This window comes from Vulpes vulpes, chromosome 13, assembly GCF_048418805.1.
Source record: "Vulpes vulpes isolate BD-2025 chromosome 13, VulVul3, whole genome shotgun sequence".
NCBI lineage: Eukaryota > Metazoa > Chordata > Mammalia > Carnivora > Canidae > Vulpes > Vulpes vulpes.
Genome location: NC_132792.1, coordinates 51,295,540 through 51,320,709, shown reverse-complemented (window position 1 = coordinate 51,320,709; position 25,170 = coordinate 51,295,540). Strand labels below are relative to the sequence as shown.

The following is a 25,170-nucleotide window of genomic DNA, read 5'->3' as shown; positions in this document are numbered from 1 at the left end:
TATTTGACAGGAACACCTCAGGTGGGGACCATGGGAAAGTGCCTGACCAAAGCAGGTGACAAGTAAAGCAGGCTCGCTTCCTGATTGTCCCCAGCCATCAGCCTGCTAGGTTGGGCTATTGTTTTGTTTTTGGAAAGCAGCAGCAGCAAGTTTATTCTCATGATCTAAGGAAAATGCATGTGCCAACTACAAGGCAGGGACATAATTATTTTTTCCAGCTGACTTTGGCAGGGATCCCTCAGGATCCCTATTTAAAGAGCAAAGGCTGAGAGAGAAAATGTATGCTTGTTCAGGACCCTGGATGTTAGAAGGCACACGAGGGGTGGGACTCACTTTTCTATGGGGCAATCTGACTTCGAGGGCAATGCTAAGAAAGGAATCTAGTGCCTTCAGTTAGGAGGGACCTCCTGAAAAACACACTCTACAGTATATGTCCAACATATTTTGGACCCTGAGGTTAGAATATCATCTCTTGGACCTTTAAGATCTGCACCTAGAAAGCCAAGGAAGGAAAGCAATATGCAGCTTTGCTGACAAGAACCCTCAGACAGCTGTTGGGAATGGATAAAACCATTTGGGAATGTATTTCCATATGGTCATACTCATGATAAAGATAATAATCCCATCAATGTTAGTGGATCCATGCCACATAAATCAGCTTTTAATAAAACAAGCTTCTACCCCTTTGACTGATAAACGTTAATAATTTTTGTTGCAAATTTCTCTGAAATGTATTAGTTGCCTCTTGTCTCTCTATCGAACATAGCAAACTTTTCTTAATGGTATAAGTTCATGGAAATATTAAACAGTAATACAGAGTGATATGGCCTCAGGAGCTCCTTGCCACCACATTAAATGGATCCAGAGTGTTAAAATTTCTTATTTCATATGCTCAACTTGCACAGTATTTTAAATATAGATTCCGTATCCTCTATCAACATCAGCTGATGCTTGCTGCTCTTCGGACACTGACTGCTAGTAGGGAGATGTACTTTCTTCCTGTTAATTCCCAACTTTTAATTTGCTGCAATCCAAGAAACCACATACCACATTTGTGGGGACTGTATTGAGAGTGAATAAGGTAATGGGTGTGTGTTTCTCACTAGACTGAAAACTTCTAGAAAGTAAGAAATAACTATTGCTATTTTTGAGCCCTGAAGAGCCTATCATGGTATTTTGTATACCACAGCACTTAGTAGATGTTTTCTGATTTGACTTAAGCAATATGAGTTGTATTTTTATGTGTTTTTCAGCTACTCAAGCAGTTAGCTTACATTTTTTGTTTTAAGGTAGGTCACCAAGAATAGTTTGCTAGGTAAGTGATCTCCCTGTAAGTGATATCACACTCTTGTGGTCTGGAAGGATATACACAAGGTGACTGAATGGTGGTTACCTGTGAAAGATAATTTTAGGTGATTATTAGTTCCTTTTTTCTTTTTAAAGATTTTATTTATTTATTTATTTATTTATTTATTTATTTATTTATTTATTTATGAGAGAGAGAGCACACAAGCAGGGTGGAGGAACAGAGGGACACAGAGAAGCAGACTCCCCACTGAGCGGGGAGCCCAATGTGGGGCTCAATCCCAGGACCCTGAGATCATAACTTCAATAGAAGGCAGACGCTTAATCAACTGATCCACTTACATGCCTCAGTTCTTTCTTTCTTCTTATTAGCACTTCAAAATATTCTACAAGTATTGCTTCTATCATGTAAAAATTATGTCAAACCTAGATTATTTTAGATGGAAATACCAATTTTCCAATTTCCAGTTTCCAAATATCAAATTCCAATTCTGTGAAAAACAGACTTAAATGAGGAGGAAATGCAAGCAAAAAGTAAGCAGTGAGGATACCACAGGAATGAAGGGAATAATTACTGGGGAAGAAAACAACATGACAGAAAAAACAAACAGAACGTAGTAAAAGATGAGATACAGAATGAAAGGAGATAGAAGAAAATCGTCAAGAGTATTTGTACGATGGCTTGCTTGCTCTTTCATTTCCTATTCATTTGAGTGTTTACTGAGCACCCAATCCCACACAGGTATTTTTATTGGGTACTACTACCACTAAGAATGGAGTAAATGGGAATCAATAGGTCGTTCTGGAAGAAGGAGAGGCAATGATGATGGCCTGGAAGTTGCTGAGAGACAAGATGAGTATCACTAGTTTGACATGAGTAAACAGAAGACTAATGCAAGAATGAGTCTGAATGGAACATATCAACAGAAAATCTACAAACATACGGCAGATGAGGCCAAAGCAGTGAGGAAGATCAGAAGGAAAGGATTCAAAGTCATTTATTACATCATCTAGAAGGAACCTTTTAACCTTTTGCCATGGTTGCCTGATTTCATGATTAAACTGAAATAATAATGACTGTCAGGGATTAAGTATGAGGTACTATATACGAAATGACTTTAAAGAGTATAAAGCACGATAAGAACTTAAGACATAATCAATGTTTTGCTGTCACAAATTGAAGGGTGGAAAGAAGGACAAAAACATTCATTTCCCATTACATATTTAAAAAGTAAAGACTTCTTTCTCAAGTGATAAACTCAAAGTCTTATATTTTTCCTATTTCTACTCCCCAGCGCCTTCCTGTCAACTTTGCCAACTTTTTAAAAAGGATACACCAAAAATACTCAGCAAAGATTAGAGGGACTGCCTGAGCAGAGCTCTCCTTTCCAACTCACTGGGCATTACATTACAAGAGAATATAATTAGAGAAACTTGCTTAACTTTGGTGGTGGTATCAGAGTCTGAAAAACTAATTTTAAAACAAGGCTGTTAAGACAGCAACATTAAAATGGAATTTCTTTAAATAGCTACAATTCTATTTCTCTTTGTAGTAAACTAAAAACATGAATACCGTTTACTACTTGATCCTAGTCAGTAAGCCTAAGTTTTGAATTCCACTCTTTTTTGCTTAAAACAACAGGAAAAAAAGAAGGTGGGGGGAGGAGAATAGGAGTCAGCAAAAATGAGCTTAGACTGGCTTTCCCACTTAGCAAATTATTAACCACTGCCAGGTTTCTACATTTGTAAGATGAAAACTGTAATATGAGTCCTATGCTTTCACTATTCTTGCAGTTGTCATTTCATATTATTTATTAGTTTGTTCTCCCACCAAACTGAATATTCCGTGAGGACCATGTCCTTCTTCTTGTTCAGTTCTCTGCATCCAGTAAAGTGGATGGTACAAAGCAGGGACTAACTGAATCTAATGTTTGGATGTCCCAAGATGAAAGTGACGGCAGAAGAAATTTACTTAATCATTGATCTATTTTCTTGTATCTTTCTGAGCAAATGTCTTCAATTTTGATTGTCTAATTTAGCAATATTTTTCCTTTATATTGGTGCTTTCTGGTTCTTGTTTGAAAAATCTTTGCCTATCCTGAAGTAACAAAGATACTTTCTTCTGTTTTCTTCAAGAAGCTTGTAAGCTATTATATTTGTATCTCATTCATTTTGAGTTAATTTGTATATATGGTACAAGGTAAGGGTACCGGGGCTTGTTGTTGTTGTTGTTCTTTTCATATGGGTAGGCTTTCTAGGATTACTAGTTGAAAAGACTTCACTGAATTTCTTTGGTGCCTTAGTTGAACCATTTTTGTGTGGGTCAATTTGGGAGCTCTTTATTCTGCTGCATAAACCTGTCTATCCTGTAGTACCAGTAGCACACTGTCTGGATTACTTTCACTTTATAGCAAGTCCCAAAATCAAATACAGCAAGTCCTCCAATTTCACTCTTATTTTTTAAAAATTGTTTTGCTATTACAGTTATTTTGCATTTTCCACACATTTTATGTTAGCTTTTCGATTTCCACAAACATTCCTGTTGAGATTTTGTTTGGGACTAGGTTGAATCTATAAATCAATTTGTAGAGAACTGACATCTTAACCATATTAAGTCTCACTGAACATGGCATATTGATTCATTTATTTAGGTCTTTTTAAATTACTCTTATCAATGTTGTATAGATCTCACACATCTTTTTTTATATTTTTATTGAATTTTATTCACAAATGTTTAGTTTTTGATGTCACTGTAATTTTTTTTAAATTTGATTTTCCAAATGCAGTACATGCAATTGATTTTTTAAAGATTTATTTATTTGAGAGACAGAGAGTGTGATGGGGAGGGGCAGAGAGAATCCCAAGCAGACTTGGCACTGAGTATGGAATCCAATGTGGGCTTGATCTCATGACCCTTGACCTGAGCCAAAACCAAGAGTTGGCTGCTCAACCAACTGTACCACACAGATACCTCCTGCCCCCTGCAATGGATTTTTATAAAATGGCCTTGTATACTATGACTTTGCTAAGTTCACTCATTAGTTCTAGTAGTTTAGTCAATCTCAGAATTTTCTCTATGGTCATATCATCTGCAAATAAAGACAGTTTTACTTTTTTTCTTTATAAATTTATTTTTTTTATTGGTGTTCAATTTGCCAACATATAGAATAACACCCAGTGCTCATCCCATCAAGTGCCCCCCTCGGTGCCCATCACCCAGTCACCCCCACCCCCCGCCCACCTCCCCTTCCACCACCCCTAGTTCGTTTCCCAGAGTTAGGAGTCTCTCATGTTCTGTCTCCCTTTCTGATATTTCCCACTCGTTTTTTCTCCTTTCCCCTTTATTCCCTTTCACTATTTTTATATTCCCCAAATGAATGAGACCATAAAATGTTTGTCCTTCTCTGATTGACTTATTTCACTCAGCATAATACCCTCCAGTTCCATCCAGGTCGAAGCAAATGGTGGGTATTTGTCATTACTTTCTTTTTTTCTAATCTTTATATCTTTCATGTATTTTTCTTGCCCTACCAAACTGGCTAAACTTCCAACACAATGTTGACTGAAGGGGTTAGAGCACACATCTTTGCCTTGTTCCTTATATTGGTGGATTGATTTTGCTATTAAGTGTGATGTTAGTTAGAGATTTCGTGTATGTGATCTTTACCAGTTTGAGGAATTTCTCTATTTCTAATTTCTTGAGATTTTTAAAAATCATGAATGGGTTTTGAACTTTGTTTTCTCTGCATATATTGATATGATCATGTGGCTTTTCCCTTTTGATCTACTAATATACTTAATTACACCAACTGATTGTCAAGTATTTCACCAAAAGTACATTCCTAGGAAGAGAAAACTTTGATCATGATATATTATCCATTTTTATATGTCTAGATTTGATTTGCTAATATTTTGTTTAGTATTTTTGTGTCTATGTACATAAAAGTCTATAATGTTCTTTATTTGTAATGTCATTGTGTATTTTGAGTTATCAGGATTATGTTGGCCTCATAAAATGTATTTAAAAGATTCCATCTTCTTTTTTGGTAAAAGTTTTTGTGAGATTGGTAATATTTCTCCCTTAAGTATTTGATAGATTTCCCTAGTAAAGCCATTCTGGCCTAGAGTTTTCTATATTCAAAGTCCTTAATTATAAATTCCATTTATTTAACAGATGGCAGGTTATTGAAATATCCTCTTACTTCTTGTAGTCAGTTTTGTTAATTTATGTTTTTCAAGGAATTTTCCCATTTCCTCCAAGTCATCAAAGGCACTGGCATAAACTCCTCTACTAACATATAGTAATATGTCCTAATTCTCCTTTTAAAGTCTGTAGGATCACGGCAGCCCGGGTAGCTCAGCGGTTTAGTGCTGCCTTCAGCCCAGGGGGTGATCCTGGAGACCCGGGATCTAGTCCCACGTCGGGCTCCCTGCATGGAGCCTGCTTCTCCCTCTGCCTGTGTCTCTGCCTTCCTGTCTCTCTGTGTTTCTCATGAATGAATAAATAAAATCTTAAAAAAAAAAATGTCTGTAGGATCTGCACTGACATCTTCTTTCATTCTTGATATTAGTAATTTGTGTTCTCTCTCTTTTTGAAATCAGTAGAGCTTAGGGGCTTATCAATTATATAATATTTATGACATACATATTTCCTCCTCCATGCATTCCTATCTCAGTAACATACCACTGTGTACAAAGTATACTATCTCCCCAAGTAAAGTGTGAATGGGAACTCTTTCTCAGTCTTGTTCTTGCCTGTATCCTTGCAGCTGGCAAAGAGGAGGAGGTCAGTGAATATTTGTTGAATGAAATAACCACAAAATTGAATGAAATAACAAAAAAAATTTTTAAACAATAAAACCATCAACTTAGGGACGCCTGGGTGGCTCAACAGTTGAGCGTCTGCCTTCAGCTCAGCTTGGGGCGTGATCCCGGAGCCCTGGATCAAGTGCCACATTGGGCTCCTTGCAGGGAGCCTACTTCTCCCTCTGTCTGTAACTCTGTCAGTCATGAATAAATAAATCAAATCTTTAAAAAAATAAAACCATCAACTTATCACTGAATTTAAACAAGATCTTTAAGGTATCTCAATTTTAACATAAAAACACAGGCAGCATTTGCAAACAATGAAAACAACATCATTTCTATTAAAAGTTTTAAAGTAAAAATAGTTTCTCCTAGTAACCTGTATGCTAGATTGCAAGAAAAATTCGAGTGACCAAAATCAATATAGGGAATTGAGAGAACGACCTATTTGAACAGAAATCTCTTTTAGAATAAGAATAAAAAGCTAAAAAAATTGCTGTCACCCAACAGATGGCTAAAAGCACATTTTCAGAACCTCTTAACCACCCACCAAGCACTCATGTAACAAGAAATGCAAATAGCAGTCCCTGCTCTCTTTCTGTGAACCCTACCTTGGGTCATTTCAAACCTTCAAGCAACTCCTCTCTCACTGCCAACCAGTACTTTCCCACTTTGATGCCACTAGGTCAGGGCTTCCATGGAGTCAGGTGCCCATCTTCCTTCCTTCTTGAGATACTGCAACTAATATTTGATGACACAAGATTATTTTTCTTTCACATGCTCTTCACATATTTAGTTTTTTAAGTTCTAAGATCCTTATTCTAACATTTACACTATTTTTCTATATTTTGTTAAACTGACTTTCAGTTGTGTGTGAACCTGCTAATTGAAAACATTTTCTAAATTTTACTTTTTTAAATTGAAATACAGTGACATACATTAGTTTCATATGTACCTTATAATGATTTGACACTTGTATACATTGATAAATGATCACCACAATAAGTCTATTTTCCATCTATCACCGTACAAAATTGCAAAATTTCTTTTTTTCTTGTGATGAGAACTTTTAAGATATACTTTCTTAGTAAATTTCAAATTTGAACTATAATAGTATTGACTACAGTGCCCACACTGTACATTACATCTCCATGACGTATTTATTTTATAATTGGGAGCTTCTATCTCTTGATCCCTTCCACTCATTTCACCTTCCCTTCAAACCTGTCCCCTCTGGCAACCATCAATCTGTTCTCTGTATCCATGAGTTTTGTTTTGCTTTGTTCATTTGTTGTTTTTAGATTCCATATAGAAGTAAAATCATATGGTTTTTGTCTTTCTCTAACTTATTTCACTTAGCATAAGAAGTTCATCTATGTTGTCACAAATGGCAAAATTTCATTATTTTTGTGGTTTAGTAGTACTCCATTGTGTACAGGTGTATGTATATATATATTTCACATCCTTATCTATACATTAACTGATGGGCACTTCAGTTGTTTCCATATCTTGCTATTGTAAATAATACTGCAATAAACATAAAGCTGCATATACCTTTTTGAATTAGTGTTTTCATTTTCTTTAAATACGTACCCAGAAGTGGAATTGCTGGACCATATGGTAGTTCTATTTTTCATTTTTTAGTATCTTCCATACTGCTTTCCATGGTGCCTATATTAATTTACATCCCACCCCAATAGCACATGAGGTTCCCTTTTCTCCACATTCTTCACAATTTGTTATTTCTTCTGTTTTTGATAATAGCCATTCTGACAGGTGTGAGGTGATATCTCATTGTGGTTTTGATTTGCATTTCTTTGATGATGAGTGATGTTGGGCATCTTTTCTTATACTTTTTGGCTAACACTTTTCTTTGGAAAAATATCTATTCAGATCCTCTGCCCATTTTTTAATTGGATTGCTGTTGTTGTTGAATTGTAAGAGTTCTTTACATATTTTAGATATTAATCCCTTATTTGATATATGATTTGCAGTATCTTCTTCCATTCAGTACATTGCCTTTTCATTCTGTTGATAGTTTCCTTCACTGCAGAGAAACTTTTTAATTTGACATAGTACTATTTGTTTATTTTTACTTTTGCTGTTCTTGCTTTGGGGATAAGTCCAAAAAAACATCACCAAGACCAATGTCAAGGAGCTGACCTCTTATGTTTTCTTCAGGAGGTTTATGGTTTCAGGCCTTAGATACAAGTATTTAATTCTTTTTGAATTAATTTTTGTGTATGGTGTAAGATGGTGGTCCAGTTTCACTCTTTTGCATGTAGCTGTCCAGTGTTCCCAGCAGCATTTGTGGGAGAGAATTCCCTTTCCTCATTGTATATTATTGTCTCCATTGTCATAAATTAATTGATCATATATGCATGGGTTTATTTCTGGGCTTTCTATTCTGTTCCATCGATATTTAATGGTAATATATTGTTTTGATTACTATAGTTTTGTAAAGCTTGAAATCAGGAAGTGTGATGCTTTCAGCTTGTTCTTTCCCAAGATTGCTTTAGCTATTCAGGATCTATTGTGGTTCCATACGAATCCTAAAAAGTTTGTTTTATTTCTGTGAAAAATGCCTTTTTCAATTTTAATAGGAATTTTGGTATATTAAATGTCCATTTGCTCTGGGAATGTGGACCTCTTAAGCAATATTAATTCTTCCAGTCCATGAATATGTAATCTTTCCATTTATTTGTGTCTTCTTCAGTGTCATAGTTTCAGTGTACAGGTCTTTCAACTCCTTGGCTAAATTTATTCCTAGGTATTTTATTATTTTTAATGCAATTGCAAATGGGTTTATTTTTCTTAATTTCTCTTTTTGATAGTTCATTGTTAGTATATAAAATGCAACAAATTTTTGCATATTGATTTTGTACTCTGCAACTTTCCTGAATTCACATACTAGTTTTAACAGGTTTTTGGTGGAGTCTTTACGATTTTCTACACATAAAATCATGTCATCTGCAAATAGTGACAGTTTCACATCTTCCTTTCCAATTTGGATGCCTTTATTTCTTACTGCTTAAAAGCTATGGCTAAGATTCTAATACTATGTTGAGTAAAAGTGGTGAGAGTGGGCATCCTTGTCTTCTTTCTAATCTTAAAGGAAAAGCTTTCAGATTTTTGCCATTGAGTATAATGTGTCACAGTTAACTGTGAGCTTGTCCTATATGTATATGGCCTTTATTATGCTGAGGTATGTTCCATCTATACCCACTTTGTTCAGTTTTTTAAAAATCATAAATGGATGTTAAATATTGTCAAATGTTTTGTGCATCTATTCAGATGATCATATGATTTTTTACCCTTCATTTTTTAAGGTGTTTGTGTCACATTAATTAGTTTATGGATGTTCAAACATCCTTCTTTTTTTTTTTAAGATTTATTTATTTATTCATTCAGAGAGAGCGAGAGAGAGGCAGAGACACAGGCAGAGGGAGAAGCAGGCCCGATGCGGGACTTGATCCCAGGTCTCCAGGATCACACCCCAGGCTGCAGGCGGCACTAAACTGCTGCGCCACCGGGGCTGCCCCAAACATCCTTCTATATCTGTAATAAATCCTACTTGCTCATGGTTTATGATTCTTTTAATGGGTTGTTGAATTCAGTTTGCTAATATTTTGTTGAAGATTTTGCATCTATGTTCAACAGTGATATCGGCCTGTAATTTTCTTTTTTTGTGGTGTCCTTGTCTGATTTTGGTATCATAGTAATACTGACTTCTAAACATGAATTTAGAAGCATTCCTTCCTCTTCAATTTTTTAAAAAAGTTTGAAAAAGATAATATTAAATCTTTGAGCATTTGGTAGGAATCACCGATGAAGCTACTTAGTCTTAAACTTTTGTTTTGTTTTTAGATTTTTATTTTATTTATTCATGAGAGATATAGAGAGAGGCAGAGACATAAGCAGAGGGAGAAGCAGACTCATCGCAGGGAGACCAATGTGGGACTTGATCCTGGATCCCGAGATCATGCCCTGAGCCGAAGGCAGATGCTCAACCACTGAGCCACCCAGGGGTCCCTTAAACGTTTGTTTGTTGAGAGTTTCTGATTATTGATTCAATCTCTTTACTAGTAATCTATTCAGATTTTCTATTTCTTCATGATTTGGTCTTAGAGGATTGTATGTTTCTAGAAATTCATCCATTTCTTCTAGAATATCCAATTTTTTTGGCATATAATTATTCATAATAGTCTCTTATGATCCTTTGTATTTCCTTGGTATCAGTTGAAACTTCTCTTTCATTTCTGATTTTATTTGAGCCCTCTCTCATTTTTTTCTTAGCTAAAGGTTTGCAAATTTTGTTTATCTTTTCAAGAAACCAAGTTTTAATTTCATTAATCTTTTTCATTGCGTTTTTAGTCTTTATTTCTGTTCTATTATTTCCTTCCTTTTACCAATGTTTTTCTAGTTCCTTTAGGGAATAGATTGTTTATTTGAGGTTCTTTTGTTTCTTGAGGTAGACCTGTATTGCTATAAACTTCCCTCTTAGAACTAGCTGCTTTTGCTGCATCTCATAGATTTTGGTGTATTAAATGTTCATTTTCATTTGTCTCGAGGTATTTTTTTATATCTCTCACTGACCCACTGGTTGTTCAGTAGCATGTCTTTTAATCACACATTTGTGATTTTTCCAGTTTTCTACTTGTAATTAATTTCTAGTGTCATACCATTGTGGTTAGAAAAGATGTTTGACATGATTTCAACCTTCTTGAATTTACCGGGTCTTGTTTTTCAGCCTAACATATGTCTACCCTGGACAATATGTACACTTAGGTTCCATGTGCACTGAAGAAGAATGTGTATACTGCAGCTGTTGGTGGAATGTTCTAATAGAACTCTATGAGTTCTATTAAGCTCAACTGACCAATTGTGTCATCTAGTGCTGTTGTTTCTTTATTGATCTTCTGCCTGAATGATCTATCCATTGATATAAATGGGATATTAAAGTCCCCTAACATTATTGTATTGCTGTCATTTTCCCCTTTCAATTTATTAGTATTTGTTTTTTTAAAGATTTTATTTATTTATTCATGAGAGACACACAGAGGGAGAGAGAGAGAGAGGCAGAGACACAGACAGGGGGAGAAGCAGGCTCCCATGCAAGGAGCCTAATATGGGACTCGATCCTGGGACTCCAGGATCATGCCCTGGGCTGAAGGCAGGTGCTAAACCACTGAGCCATCCAGGCATCTCCTTAGTATTTGTTTTATATATTTAGGTGCTCCTATGTTGGGTGCATAAATATTTACAAATGTTATATCTTCTTGCTGAAGTGACCCCCTTACCATTATGTAATGCCCATCTTTGTCTTTTATTACAACTTTTGCTTTAAAGTCTATTTTGTCTGATATAAGTATAGCTACCCCATATTTCTTTTGGTTCCCATTTGCATGAAACATCTTTTTCTGTCCCTTCATTTTCAGTATGTGTGCGTCCTTACATCCGAGTAAGTGCCTATACTCTTATAGGCAGTATATAGATGGGTCTTGTTTTTTAATCCATTAGCTACTCTGTCTTCTGATTGGAGAATTTAGTCCATTTACATTTAAAGTAATTATTGATAGGTAGTAATTATTGCCATTTTGTTCATTGTTTTTTGGCTGTTTAATATTTCTCTCTGTTCCTTTGTTCTCTTGTTTTTTTCCCTCGTAGTTTAATAATTTTCTGTAGTGTTATGCTTAGGTTCCTTTTTCATTTTATTTTCTGTGGATGTACTATAGGTTTTTTGCTTTGTGGTTATATCAGGAAGCTCACAAATAACAACCTATGTATATAACAGTCTATTTTATAACAAGCTAAGAGCACGTTAAGTTTAGGACACATTCTAAAACTTTGCCATTTCACTTATCTTCCCCAAGTTTTATGTTTTTGAGGTCACATTTTACATCTTTTTATTTTGTGTGTACCTTAATTAGTATAGGTATAGTTGTTTTTACTACTTTTGTCTTTTAACTTTTACATTAGCTTTATAAGTGATTAATTCACTACATTTACCTTTAACGGTGAAAATTTTACTTTCACATGTTTTATTGTTACTAATTAGTCCCCTTTCTTTTCAGCTCAAAGAAGACCCTTTAACATTTCTTGTAAGGCTGGTTTAGTGGCACCGGATTCCTTTGGCTTTTGTTTCTCTAGACAGCTCTTTATCTCTTCTTCAATTCTGAATGACAACCTTTCTTGGTAAAGTAGTCTTGGTTGGAAGCTTTTTCCTTTTAGCATTTTAAATATATTATGCTACTCCCATCTGGCCTATTAATGTTTTTTCTGAGAAATCTGATAGTCTTATGGAGGTTCCCTTTTATGTATGTTGTTTTTCTCTTAATGCTTCAAAAGTTTATTTTTTTTAAATTGTTATTTAAATAAACTTTGGGTCCTAACCCAAATTAATAGAAATTAGTCAGATTTGGTCTTTACTAAGCACTTGTAGTTGGTCTGTAAAGCACACACAACCTATATAGAAAGTGTTTATGAAAATTGCATTTCATATGGTTTTTATAATTTACCCTATAATAAAGTCTTGTTGCTCTTTAAATTACCACTGTTGCTTAAATACCAATTTCAATTATTTTTAAAATATGCTGATCCCCATTGTTTTCTGCAATATTTGACAAATATCTATGTCATTTGATACAAAATTATGACTGAAGGAAAGAAAGAAAGAAAGAAAGAAAGAAAGAAAGAAAAGAAAAGAAAAGAAAAGAAAAGAAAAGAAAAGAAAAGAAAGAAAAGAAAACAATTGTCCCATCTTCTCTGGGACTTATTTTCCACACCTATAAATGGGGATAATCGGTCTTCTAGATTACAAAGAGAGTCAAACGATGTTAACTATGAGAGCCCTCTGTAAATTAGAATACGTTAAATGTTGGGTAATGCTGATAGAAATATTAAACAGTATCCAATAAAGACTCCTTATACAAGGTATTCAGTGTTCACAAATGCCTTTTTGCAACAGTCATACCATTGTTGACAGAAAATGTGTTAATCCCAATATCCTAGTGATTTCATATGCTCTTTTCATTTGGACTATTCTGATATTTTAGATTTTTCCTTTAGAATGTGGAAAACATATTGAATACCTTTTCCTGGGTGTAAACACCTTGTGATTTTCTGTTCCCTCAGCACTTAATTCTGTTATGATAGCACCTCTCACAACTCCTGTCTCCACTAGACCCATAGTAGAGCCTAATTTACCGAAAAAGGTAATGTTCTCTACCAGTTTTTAAATTTCACACACAAAAACAGTATTCACAGATACACAAGTGAAATTTTACCACATGAAATACTCTGGTTTTTTTTAGAAATGATATTGAAAAAATTATCAGCTTTATGACGGAAAATATTTTGAAGGTTGCATGACCCACAAACAACTTTTTTTTTTTTTTTTTTTCAGAGAGAGCACGAATGGGGAAGAAGGGCAGAGGGAGGAGGAGACAAGGAATCTAAGCAGGCTCCATGCTAAGCGCAGAGTCTGATGCAGGGCTCAATCTCATGACCCTGGGATCATGATCTGACCCAAAATCTATCAGTTGGAGGCTTAACTGCCTGAGCCACCCAGGTGCCCCCTATAAACAACATTTTAATCTTTGTCTGCACATGTGACAATTTATTTCTTTAATAATGCAGTTTTAGTTATTTGTCCGAAGTATAATATGCTTATCCATGGATTTATCATTTATAAAAATAATTATAAACCATTATTTCCTAAAATGTACACCAAGGAGAAGATGCTCCAGAAAAAAAGCTGCTGTAATCTAATAAATATATAAATGTCACAACCTATATTCATCTTCTTAGAAACAAAATGGCCCTTGGTATCCATGACCAATAACTTCTTTATACATATATGAGTTTGGACTACTCTCCCAATTTCCTCTATGTTTAAAATATTTTGGAACCTAAAAAAAAAAAAAAATCTGTGCCTCTTTTTTAACTGGAATTTCCCCAAGCTGTTTAGCCATAGTGTCCTTTTCTTCTCCTTGTGGATATCTCTCCAGTAGTAGAAGCAAGTAGATACAAGAGTTTAAAGGTACACTTTAGGCTACACATCCCCATCTACTGAAAAAGCAAAGAATGACTTCTTCACCAAAGTACAAGAGGTCCTAGACACAAACGCAGAGGAGGATGGGAAGGGCAAACCCACACCTGAGAGATTCTTAGCCATATACAAGTTAGAGGTGGTGGAAGGTGACATCACTGTATTTCAACCACAGTTTTTAACAACACACATTGAATGTATTTGGGAAGCCTCCTCCTGCCCCTTTGGACAGTAGCCAGGTTTATTTCAATATAAGAGCTATAGAGCTAACAAACTGATGAACCTAAGAGATAGAATATCGCTGTCCTCTTTGCACAAGTTGATAAATGACTCATAGCTTCCTGAGATGAAAAGGAAGATTCAAGCTCACCGCATACACGAGGGAACACCAGAGAGTTCGGATGAATGAAGTCACTTCAGGAAGTAGCTTTCTTAAATACCTCGGTAGCATGGAACAAAAGAGAGGTTGTAATAGTCAAAATAACTGTGGGATTTTGGATCCTTGAGCAAAATTTTACAAAAGATTCCTTTTTGAAAGCATAAAGGAAACAAACTGCCATCCTATCACATTTCAGGAGGTCTTTGGGCCATATCCGATAATAATAGGCAATGACAAGACACTGTTATCCCAATTTTATAGATGCTCACACTGAAGCAACCTGTTAACGCTATGAAACTAGCAGGAGGGGATGTCAGAATTTGAAACCAGAGCCTGTCACCTCACTTCTTGATCTACAGAGAGGTAACAGTGGAGTGACGAGTAGCTAACAGATCACCTGCTTTGACTCAAGCCTGTTCTCTCCCATCTCACCAACGAGCCCACAATGAAGGTCACACTAATGGACTAAAATTATTCTGTCTGCAGGTTTTATAAAATCATATTTCAAGGCACACAGCCTCTTTAAAAATTGGATTTAATTTAAAGTGTTGGAGCACTTTTGACATTCACTGATTTTGACGAGCCATCCCCAATTAGTCTGAATCAGGGAGATTTTACTTTCACTTAACCTTCCATTATGACAAGAACATAAGGAAAGCAAGTGTGTCACTGGTAACGGTCGGGCATAGCGTCAAGACAATGCATTCTAAGCACTCAGTCCTCATGGAGCAACACACAGGCAGGATCCTTTTATTTCTTTGCACTTTGCATAGTGTTCTGCAGGACAAACATACCCCTCTTACCCTGAAATTACAGACCCACCTTCAAAATTCTAGAGTTGAGCCTATTTTCCCTACATATACATCATAACACTGGATTTTCCAAAACAGTATCTTCAATCAAGTGTAAAAATGTAATTGCTCTAATCATACTACATATATCTTAGAGTTATATTCTGCTCCATTTCATCCAGTAAGTGAGCATAACCAAGGTTATTTGCCAAATTCAGTGATTTAAACTCATGCTTAAACTAGCTACTCAGAAATTACCTCCTGGCCAAACCAAAACATCTTTTTTTTCATATAGATTTGCAAAATTATTTGGCTACAATTGTTTTAGAGTATATTTAGTATATAATATAATATACTAAAATTACACTCCAAATTGTGGTAGCCAAGTAAGCTCTCAGCAGATCTAATCTTGGTCTCAGCGATAAGGAGGGAAAGGGGCTTAGAACTTCATAGGCAATTTAGCAGGAATTTGTTAGACTGCGGGCTCCCTGAAAATAGGTCCTATTCACTGTTCTTTCCCACATGTGTATTAGGAACATGATAAACAATAGCTTACAGTAAATGTTTACTGAGGAAGTGGACAGGAACATGAATAGCAAACCCAAAGAAAAGCATCCTTATTTCAATGATATAGATTTGGCTAGGCCAGGAGGTTCTCTCTGGTTATGAGAACCTCCGAATATTCTCAACCATTTCAGAAAGCCTAATGGAAACCACGCATTTACTTTAACATGAGATTGCACAGGGCAACTAAAAGGTCAAATTTCTTTTGCTTTAGCACACTTTATATCAAGTCACTGTAATAAGACTAGTTGTTCTGTGTAGGTACGAAGCTGGGGAGGAAAATGCTCCTGCGTTTCTCTCTGAGCCTTCCTTAAGGTGGAAGACACAGCAATCTGACTGGGACAGATTTACAAATGAATAGGGTCTCTGTGTTTTCAGAAACCAAGCACACACAGGGCTGTAGCTCTCTCTCTCTCTCTGACTCCTCACTCAGAGGCAGGGGTAAGAAGATTTGGGCTTGGGCTTGACTTCTCACTTTTCTTCCTCTTTTTTCTAATGCTTCCACAGTCAAATATAGTAGTAAAATTTTGGCAAAGGAGGCCTGGTCCTAGTTGAGGGCTGAGTACACATACACATATATATCCCTTGGAAACTGCACAGGGATGGAGGACTAGCCCAGGCAGGATTCCCAGGAGGGGCCTACCCATCCTATCACACACTACCATAGCCACAGTGAGGTCACGGCTACCTAAGGTGCTTTATCTAGGAAGAACATTCCAAAAACAGAAGTTGATAGGCAGTGACAGATCACTTCGGACAGTTGTGATTTCTCCAGCCACAAGTCTAAGGGAGTGAACTGTACATACAACATTCCCAGGTGTGAGAAACTAACCCAGAGAGGAGGGCCATAACTTGGGGTTGGCAGACCAGGGTGCTAATCCCGGCCCCACCAAACCTGCTAAGCAGCTGTATCTGCACAAGGCATTTCCCCTTTCATGGTCTCCCTGTCCTCAATGGTCAAATGAGGGTATTGGATTACTAGATAATCTCTGTTTCCCTTCCAGCTCCAGCAGTCTACGATTCAGTGAATGACAACTTTGTCTGGTATCTTAAGCACATGTCTTTCACTGGAGCCAACACAGACCATTTGCAAGACACATGCTTGTTAGCAAATCCGAATTCAGTGTTTACGGCACAGACCCTGCCAAAGGATTCTTCAAGTCATCTGATATTCAAGATATAATCTAATAGATGTGTTCACCATCCCTGGAGAGCTGGCACATAGGAAGCAGATTCCACTCAATTAATATTTACTGAGCACCTGCAGTGGGGATTTTGACATATAATATCTCATTTAAAAGCCTTTCCTCAGCTTTTCTATCTTGACAGAAGCATTAGCAGTCTCTCATGTCCAGTGTTTTCCTAAACTTATGCCAATAAACTATCAATCCCTTCAGATGCTTCCGTTCTAATCTTTACACTAATACATAGCATCCAGAACACAATCCTAGGCCTTGTCATCTCCACTCCTAATGTTTTGCGTCATTAAATAACCACTTATTAAGGAATCCTTCCTCCACTTGACAGTGTTCTTGTATTTTTTTAATTTATTTTATTTTATTTTATTTTTTTAATAAATTAATTTTTATTGGTGTTCAATTTACCAACATACAGAAAAACACCCAGTGCTCATCCCGTCAAGTGTCTCCCTCAGTGCCCATCACCCATTCCCCCACACCCCCCGCCCTCCTCCCCTTCCACCACCCCTAGTTCGTTTCCCAGAGTTAGGAGTCTTTATGTTCTGTCTCCCTTCCTGATATTTCCCACACATCTCTTCTCCCTTCCCTTATATTCCCTTTCACTATTATTTATATTCCCCAAACTTGTATTTTTTTTTAAATTAAACTCTGGATAAAGATATTGTTTACTGTACTACTTAGTATTCCTCATATAGGAGCCCAGGAGGTTCATGATTTTGGGGGGAGTGGAAGGTGGAATCTTATCACCATGGGTAAATATGTCAGCTTCCTTTAATCAGAAATTGAAAACTGTAATACAAAATGTCTCTTGTTATCTCATTTAAAGCCTAAATTAGTGTCCATTATAATAATCACGCAACACATCTCAGATATTTCATGGCATCTAGTCCTCAACCTTCTTAGCCATCCCAAGTCCTCCTGGAAGTAAATGAGCAAATAAATTCTGGGAGATTCCAGTTCTGTGACTAAAACACAGGCCATGGATGTGAACCATGCTCCCACTTGTGGCTACACCATGTCAGGTGTAGTATTTCATTTCTGAGTCAGTGTCCTCAGCTGTGGAGAAGGGGCCACCCTGATTCCCAAATCATCATTTCTAATGTGATCCTCCTTCATACAGAGTATTTAGTACACTTCTTGCCTCATAAATATTTGGCAAATATGCATTTATACTAATGATATTTTGGAATCCAAACTGTCCTGCATTTCATTCCCATTCTCTTACTGATTTTATTGGTTAACTCTTTGTTTTCTCCAATCTACTAACCTATGTACAGCCTTTATACCATCTCTCACCCCTTCCTGTCCTTACTTTTTCTTAAATCCCATAGCCTATCATTACAGTCACAGCCGTGCCAACTTCCTCCACAGTATGTTCCTCTCTTTGTTTCCATTGCTCACCCACCTGGCTAAACCCTATCCTTGTTCAATCCTGCTCTCTGCTTTGTCTACCAAGAGATAGTATGGTTTAAGGTATAAGGGTGGCAGCTCTGGAGTTCATCTTCCTAGGGCTCAAACACTGCCACCTAATAATACCTGTGGATCTTTAAGTTACTTATCACTTCTGTAAAATGAGGATGATAATAATAATGCCTGACTCATGGATATGTAATGAAATTGAAATGAGACTATATACTTAGACTTGCACCGACCATAGTAGGCACCCAGTAAGCATTGTTTATTATTATTACTCCACATATGAGTCAGTGGAATGAATTTAGGAAAATCACATACCTAGACAGACTGCTTAACCATAAATGGAAAACCACAGACATCAGATGGGCCCTTGATACTATCTAGAAACTCTATTCACTTTCCGTATGTTTGTTATCCTACTCTCCCAAAATACTGCACCATGCCTTCAACTCTCACTTCAACTCTCCTCCACACTCAGCTGATGAATCTCCCTCCTGCTGCATGGGGAAGACAGAGGCCATTAGACAAATACTACTTCATCTGACCATCATCCAAAATACAGCGACCTGCATCTGGACCCATTTTCTCCACTTTCTCTTTAATTCAGTGTGAGAAAGTTTCCTCATTTCTGGCAAAGGCCAACCCCTGGGCTTGGGTTATCGGTCCCTCCACTGTGGCTTTCCCAAGAATGTTCTTCACCCTGCTCCAAGGGCAGTATATATGCCCTTCTATAATACCTCCTTCCAGTAAGTGTGGCTGGAACTCATGACCCACTACTTATCAATAGAATATGGCAAAAATGATGGAGTATTGTTCTTGTGATTACAGTGAATTATATGAGACTTTACCTTACTAAGACAGGCAGGCGTGAAGATTCCCCTTGCTGGCCTGATGAAGTAAGAGGCCATGCTGCAGAAGCCCAAGTAACAAAGCACTGTGAGGAGCAGGCGTGGGGGAAAGGGGGTCTAGGAGCTGAGGGCAGCTTCCAGGCAAGAGCCAGCAAGAAGCTGGGACCCTCAGACCTAGATGCAAGGGAATGCATTCTGCTCACATCCTGAAGAGAACTGTAAGCCCATTCCTCCCCAGTTAGGCCTCCTGATGAAAACACAGCCCTCTCAACACCTTGATTGCAGCTCTGAGACTTAGCAGCTGATCTAATTGAGTGGAACCTGGACTCCTAACCCATAGATACTGTGAAAACTGTTGTAAGCCAAAAGTTAGTGGTAATTTGTTACACATCAATAGAAAATGAAAGCATCCCCCTCGCACACCAGAAAATTCCCATAATGCTATAGTACTTACTCTATTTGCCTTTGAGGTAGTCCCCCTTTTCTCTGCTCTCTTTTCAAACAAGACTTGTTGAAAGAGTTTTTAAATTTCTCACTATGCCCTCATCTCCCATTCACTGCTCGGCCCACCGTATTCACATCACTGCCTTCAGATTCTTTTGTCAAGAATGCCAATAAGTTCCACATTACTTAACCTAAATGGTTATGTCTCTATGCTTATCTTACTCGATACCCCAAGAGTATTCAACACAACTCACCATGGTCCACCTTTAGCATTATCTCTTCTCTTGGCTTACAGGACTTTACATTCTCTAGTTTCCTTTGACTTGTCTGGCTGCTGCTTCTCATTCACCTTTGCTGTCTTCTCCTCCTACACCCAAACCTGAACAGTGCTGTGCCCAAGTCTGGGCTAACGCTGTCCTCTCTTGATCTACTACACTCCCTTTCTAGTCCCTAGCTTTCAATGACATCAATATGCTGTTGACTCCCAAATTTTTCTCTCTAGCCCTGACCTCTCCCCTCAGCTCCACGACCTACAGCCAGCTGTCTAACTGCATTTCCATTTACATGTCTTATGGTCATCTCAGACCTAACATGTCCAAAATGAACACTTGATTTTTCTTTCACAAAAAGCTGTTGTTCCCCTAGTTTTCTCACTCTCAGCAAACCGCACATGTAACAAACCTTCATACTGGAGCTTCTCATTCCTTCACCCTCCTCCCCTAATCCATCAGCAAGTCCTTGCAGGTCAATCATCACAATAGATCTGCAATTTGTCCACTCCTCTCTAACTCCACTCCTGTTAATCTAGTCCAAACTGCTCTCACATCTCACCTAGACTGCAGCAATAGCCACCTAACTGGTCTCCCTGCTTCTCCCTGCAGTCCTCTATAATCCATACAGCAGGAATTAAAAAAAAAAAAAAACAAACCACCTTGTATGCCTTTACTGTCTAAGACTTTTCAAAGACTTCACACTCTAAGAAGTCCACCAAAGGGCTATGTTGCTGGCTCCTATCTGCCTCCCTGACATATTTCATACCTACCAAGTTCTAGCCATACACACTTTTTTCTCCTTCCGACCCCAGGACTTTTGCAATTGTTATTCCCTCTGCTGGACAGATCTTCCCAAGCTATATGTCTCAGGTCTCAGATTGAATGTCTCCTCCTAAGGGAGGTCTACCTCACAGTATTTTTCTCTTCTCTCCTAGACTCTGTGATATCATGACTTCCCTCATAGCATGCATCACAATCTCCAGCACCACACCTGTTTGTTTGTTTGTTTGTTTGTTTGTTTGTTTGTTGGATCGTTGCTATGACTCCTCTTACTAGATGTTAGCATCTGGAAGGTGTACACTGCTATGCTCCGGAATAGCACTTGGCACCTAGGAGATGCTCAATAAATATCTGAATAAATGAATGCATATACATATATATTTGACATTTTATATGCATTAGAATAAAGTGATCTTGTTATATAGTCCATTGGAAAATCTCTTCAGATACAGTGTCAAGATGTCATTAAAACAGCAAAAAATGGGAAGAATCATACCTCAAACTATTCAATATATACATTACTGAAAAGCTGTGGCCACAAAAAAATGTTATAAAATGAAGCCTATTTTTTTAAAAATTTGATAAATCTGTTCGGAGATGTGAACAATCTTTTTTTTTTTTTTTTTTTTTTAAAGATTTTATTTACTTATTCAGGAGAGACACAGAAATAGGCAGAGAGAGAGAGAGAGAGACAGGAGAATCAGGCTCCATGCAGAGAGCCCGATATGGAGCCTCGATCCCAGGACTCCCGGAGCATGCTCCGAGCAGAAGGCAGACACTCAACCGCTGAGCCATCCAGGCGTCCCAATCTTTTTTGATCATGTGAATTATATCGCACCCCAGTTATTCTGTTTCTATAGGTTTGATTTTTTCCTACATTGGGTTTACTTTGATCACAGAGCATAAATTATAATGAATTTTTCTGTCACAAACTACAAGCCCCAAGACTTATTTTCAGTATTGCTGAACAAAAACCGCTAAGGAATCACCGCTACTCTTGTTAATGTCACTGATGCCATGTGACTTAATTCCCAACCCAGTTATATCCTGTAGCCTATACAATGCAGGCTTTTTAGCAGGCCATGGTAATGAGTGTGCTCATGGTCTGGATTCCAACAAGCAACTGTCAAAAACTATCATCCCGAAAGACTACTTGCTGAGAATTTCTCACTCCTAGAGCTGGTACTTCCAGGGTGGTCTAGGAAAGAAATGTGTGCCTATGTCTATTCTGGGGATATTCTAAATGCTGATGTTTAGCATTTCTTTGGAATTGCAATTTCATGCTTTGAGCAGCTTTTATCCCCCCCCAAGCCCCACAAGATAAATAGTCTCTATTAAGCTCACTTGTTTATGTATTTTTTTTTCTTCCTGATATACCACGATCCTCTGAAAACTCCAGTAAATAGTTACTCAGTTGATTTTCAGAACCACTCTTGAGGAAAAGCACTAACTTCATCGCCTACCACTTGCTGCCCTCAAAACTTCTTAGCAACATACACTGTGCATGAACCTCAACGTGGTTTGCTTTGTCCAATCGCAGGCCTGAAAGCCCAGCCAGTCAGTTGTGTAATAATAAACCCCTTATCTCCTGAAGATACACAAACGGAACGATCTCGCCGTGCTTCCCTGCACCGGAGAGACTTCACTACAATTCTCAGCAGAAACTCACATCCATTTTTAAATGCCAAATGATCCCCACTTTTTCCGATTTCCTCTTTCTTTCCCCATGTGCAATTCTGAGCAAGGAGGGGAACATTAAAAAAAAAAAAAAAGCCCCAAATGCTAAAACAATGTTTAAAGAGGGGAAGGGAAGGGAGGGGAGGGGAGGGGAGGGTGGCGGGCACTGCCAAAAGCCTGCAAAATGCACGCAGAAAGCAAGGGCTGGGGGTTCGCTTTGGGCTCACCGGGTCCCTCACAAACATCCGTGATGGAAACTCATCAACAATTGCTCTGGGATGAAGGCGGGCTTGGGAAAGGCTGGCAGGAGAAGCCGCTTGCTAGTTTCATTAAGCTTGAGTAGCCCGCAAAGCAGGGAGGACAGTGCTGCTCGCTGGGCGAAGAATAAAGCCCCCCCGCACCCCCCCCGCCCCCCGGCGCCAACCCGCGCCCACCGGGTCCCGTCTCCAAGTTCCCTACCTCGCCGGGGAGAAGCGTCCCTTCCTGCGCCCACACGGCACCACCAGCCCGCCGGGCCCCGGAGCCGCGCGGGAGCGGCCGCCCCGGGAGGTGCGGGGGGCCCGGGGCGTGAGCTCCGCAGCCCCCCCCGCGCCGCCGCCGCCACACCCCCGGCCCCCGGCCCCCGGCCCGCGCCTCTCCCCTCCCCTCCCCCGGCCCGGCCCGCGCCCGTCTCCGCCCCCCGCGGCCGCGGGTCCCGCGCGCCCTGCCCTGCCCTGCCCGGCCCCGCACGCACCTTCAGGGCGCCCCGCGCCGGGGCCCGGGGGACCGCACGGCCCGCGCCGAGCGGCGGGAAGCGCTCCTCGCCGTCCTCGTCGTCGTCGTCCACCTCGACGACCACCTCCTCGTCCTCGTCCTCCTCGTCGTCATCCTCCTCCTCCGCGCCCCCTCGGGGCTTCTCCTCCACCCGCCCGAGCCCCCTCCGCCGCCTGCTCCCGCCTTCCTCGTCCTCGTCTTCCTCCCCGAGCAGCAGCAGCACGGGCGACGAGGCGGCGGCGGCGGCGGCCCGAGGGGGGCCGGTCCCGGCGCTGCGCGGCGGCGGCGGCGGCCTCCAGCTCTCCGGGGCCGGGGCCGGGGCCGGGGCGGGGGCCGGGGCCGGGGCCGGGTTCGCGCCCGGGCCGAGGGGCGGGAGGCCGGGCACGGTGCCTTCCCTGGCAGGCGCGGGGCCGGGCGCCTGCAACGCGGCGCCCCCCCGGCGGCTGCCCAGGCTGGAGCGCTTGGCTAGACGCCGCGCCTGCATGCCTGACCGCGGGCTGCCAGCCGCGGCGCGGAGCCGGAGAGTTTGTCCCCCTCCGCCGCCGCCGCCGCCGCCGCCGCCTCCTCTTCCTCCCCGGGCGGCCGCTGTGGTCGCAGGCGCCCCGGGCGCGCGGGGCTGCAGGGGGGCCGCGGGAGCCGCCTCCCCGGGCTTGCAGCTGCCACTGGCTGCAGAGGCGCGGGCGCCGCCTTCGCTGGACCGGCCCGCGGGGACGCCGGCGGCCGGCGGCTACGGCGGGGCGGCGCGGCGGCCGCGGGCGGGGGTGGGTGTGAGCGAGCGGCGCGCTGCCGCCTCCGCCGCCGCCGCCGCCGCCGCCCCGGAGCCGCGGGCCGCGCTGCGCTCCATGCGGCCGGCGGCCGGGCCCGCGCGCGCCTCTCCCGGGCCGCTGCGCCGCGCGGTCCTGGCCTACCGCTGCCGGCCCTCGGCGCGAGCTGTTTGTGTTGTGCGCGCGCCACCCCCGCCCCCCGCCTCGCGAGCCCTTCCTCGCCGCTCTCCGGTCCCCCCGTTCAGACAAAACCCGGACTGGATTTATTTCCCCTGCCCTCAGCCTCCGCAAACGCGGCGCCTCCAAGCAGTCGGCCCGGGCGCCGCGGCCAAGGCTGCCCCTTCCGCAGGGTGGACGCCGGATTGGCGGGAAGCGGGCCGCTGGGTCAGACCCGGACTTGGCGGGAAGAGCTTGGCCGCAGGTCGTTCTCCTGGTGCCTGCGGCGCACGGCGCGACGACTCTCGGCCTCGGGTGAAGCCCCGGAAGGTCTATCAGTCTGAGACGTGGGGCCCCGTCCGAGCGCGAACCGTCAGAGTCCTTTGGGTTTCCGAGATGCCGGTTCCGGACACCGCCGGCCACCGTCTCAGTCCCTTTGACCGCCCCGTCCCTAGGCCCAGCTGCCCAGGCGACGTGCTAGGTCCGTAAGGGCGACCTGCTAGGTCTGTAAGGGCTACGTGCTCGGTCTGTAAGGGTCACCCGCTAGGTCTGTAAGGGCTACGTGCTCGGTCTGTAAGGGTCACCCGCTAGGTCTGTAAGGGTGACGCGCTGAGTCTGTAGGGACGACCTGCTAGGTCTGTAAGGGCCACCAGCTAGGTCTGTAAGGGCGACCTGCTAGGTCTGTAAGGGCTACGTGCTCGGTCTGTAAGGGTCACCCGTTAGGTCTGTAAGGGCTACGTGCTCGGTCTGTAAGGGTCACCCGCTAGGTCTGTAAGGGTGACGCGCTGAGTCTGTAGGGACGACCTGCTAGGTCTGTAAGGGCCACCAGCTAGGTCTGTAAGGGCGACCTGCTAGGTCTGTAAGGGCTACGTGCTCGGTCTGTAAGGGTCACCCGTTAGGTCTGTAAGGGCTACGTGCTCGGTCTGTAAGGGTCACCCGCTAGGTCTGTAAGGGTGACGCGCTGAG

General features: G+C 41.0%; 1 protein-coding gene across 2 annotated transcripts in view; it reads right to left on the bottom strand.

Moving 5' to 3' along the window:
- ZNF704 (zinc finger protein 704) overlaps positions 1–24,212 on the bottom strand; it is a 231,830-nt gene extending 207,618 nt beyond the window's left edge. For both annotated transcript variants that reach the window (XR_011996596.1, XM_072734426.1), the window contains exon 1: positions 23,265–24,212. Coding sequence is in view for 1 of the 2 variants with exons in the window: in XM_072734426.1 (XP_072590527.1) it covers positions 23,265–23,768 (504 nt within the window). In the remaining variant the exon portion in view is untranslated. The remainder of the gene's footprint in view (positions 1–23,264) is intronic.
- Positions 24,213–25,170: the final 958 nt, after the last annotated feature.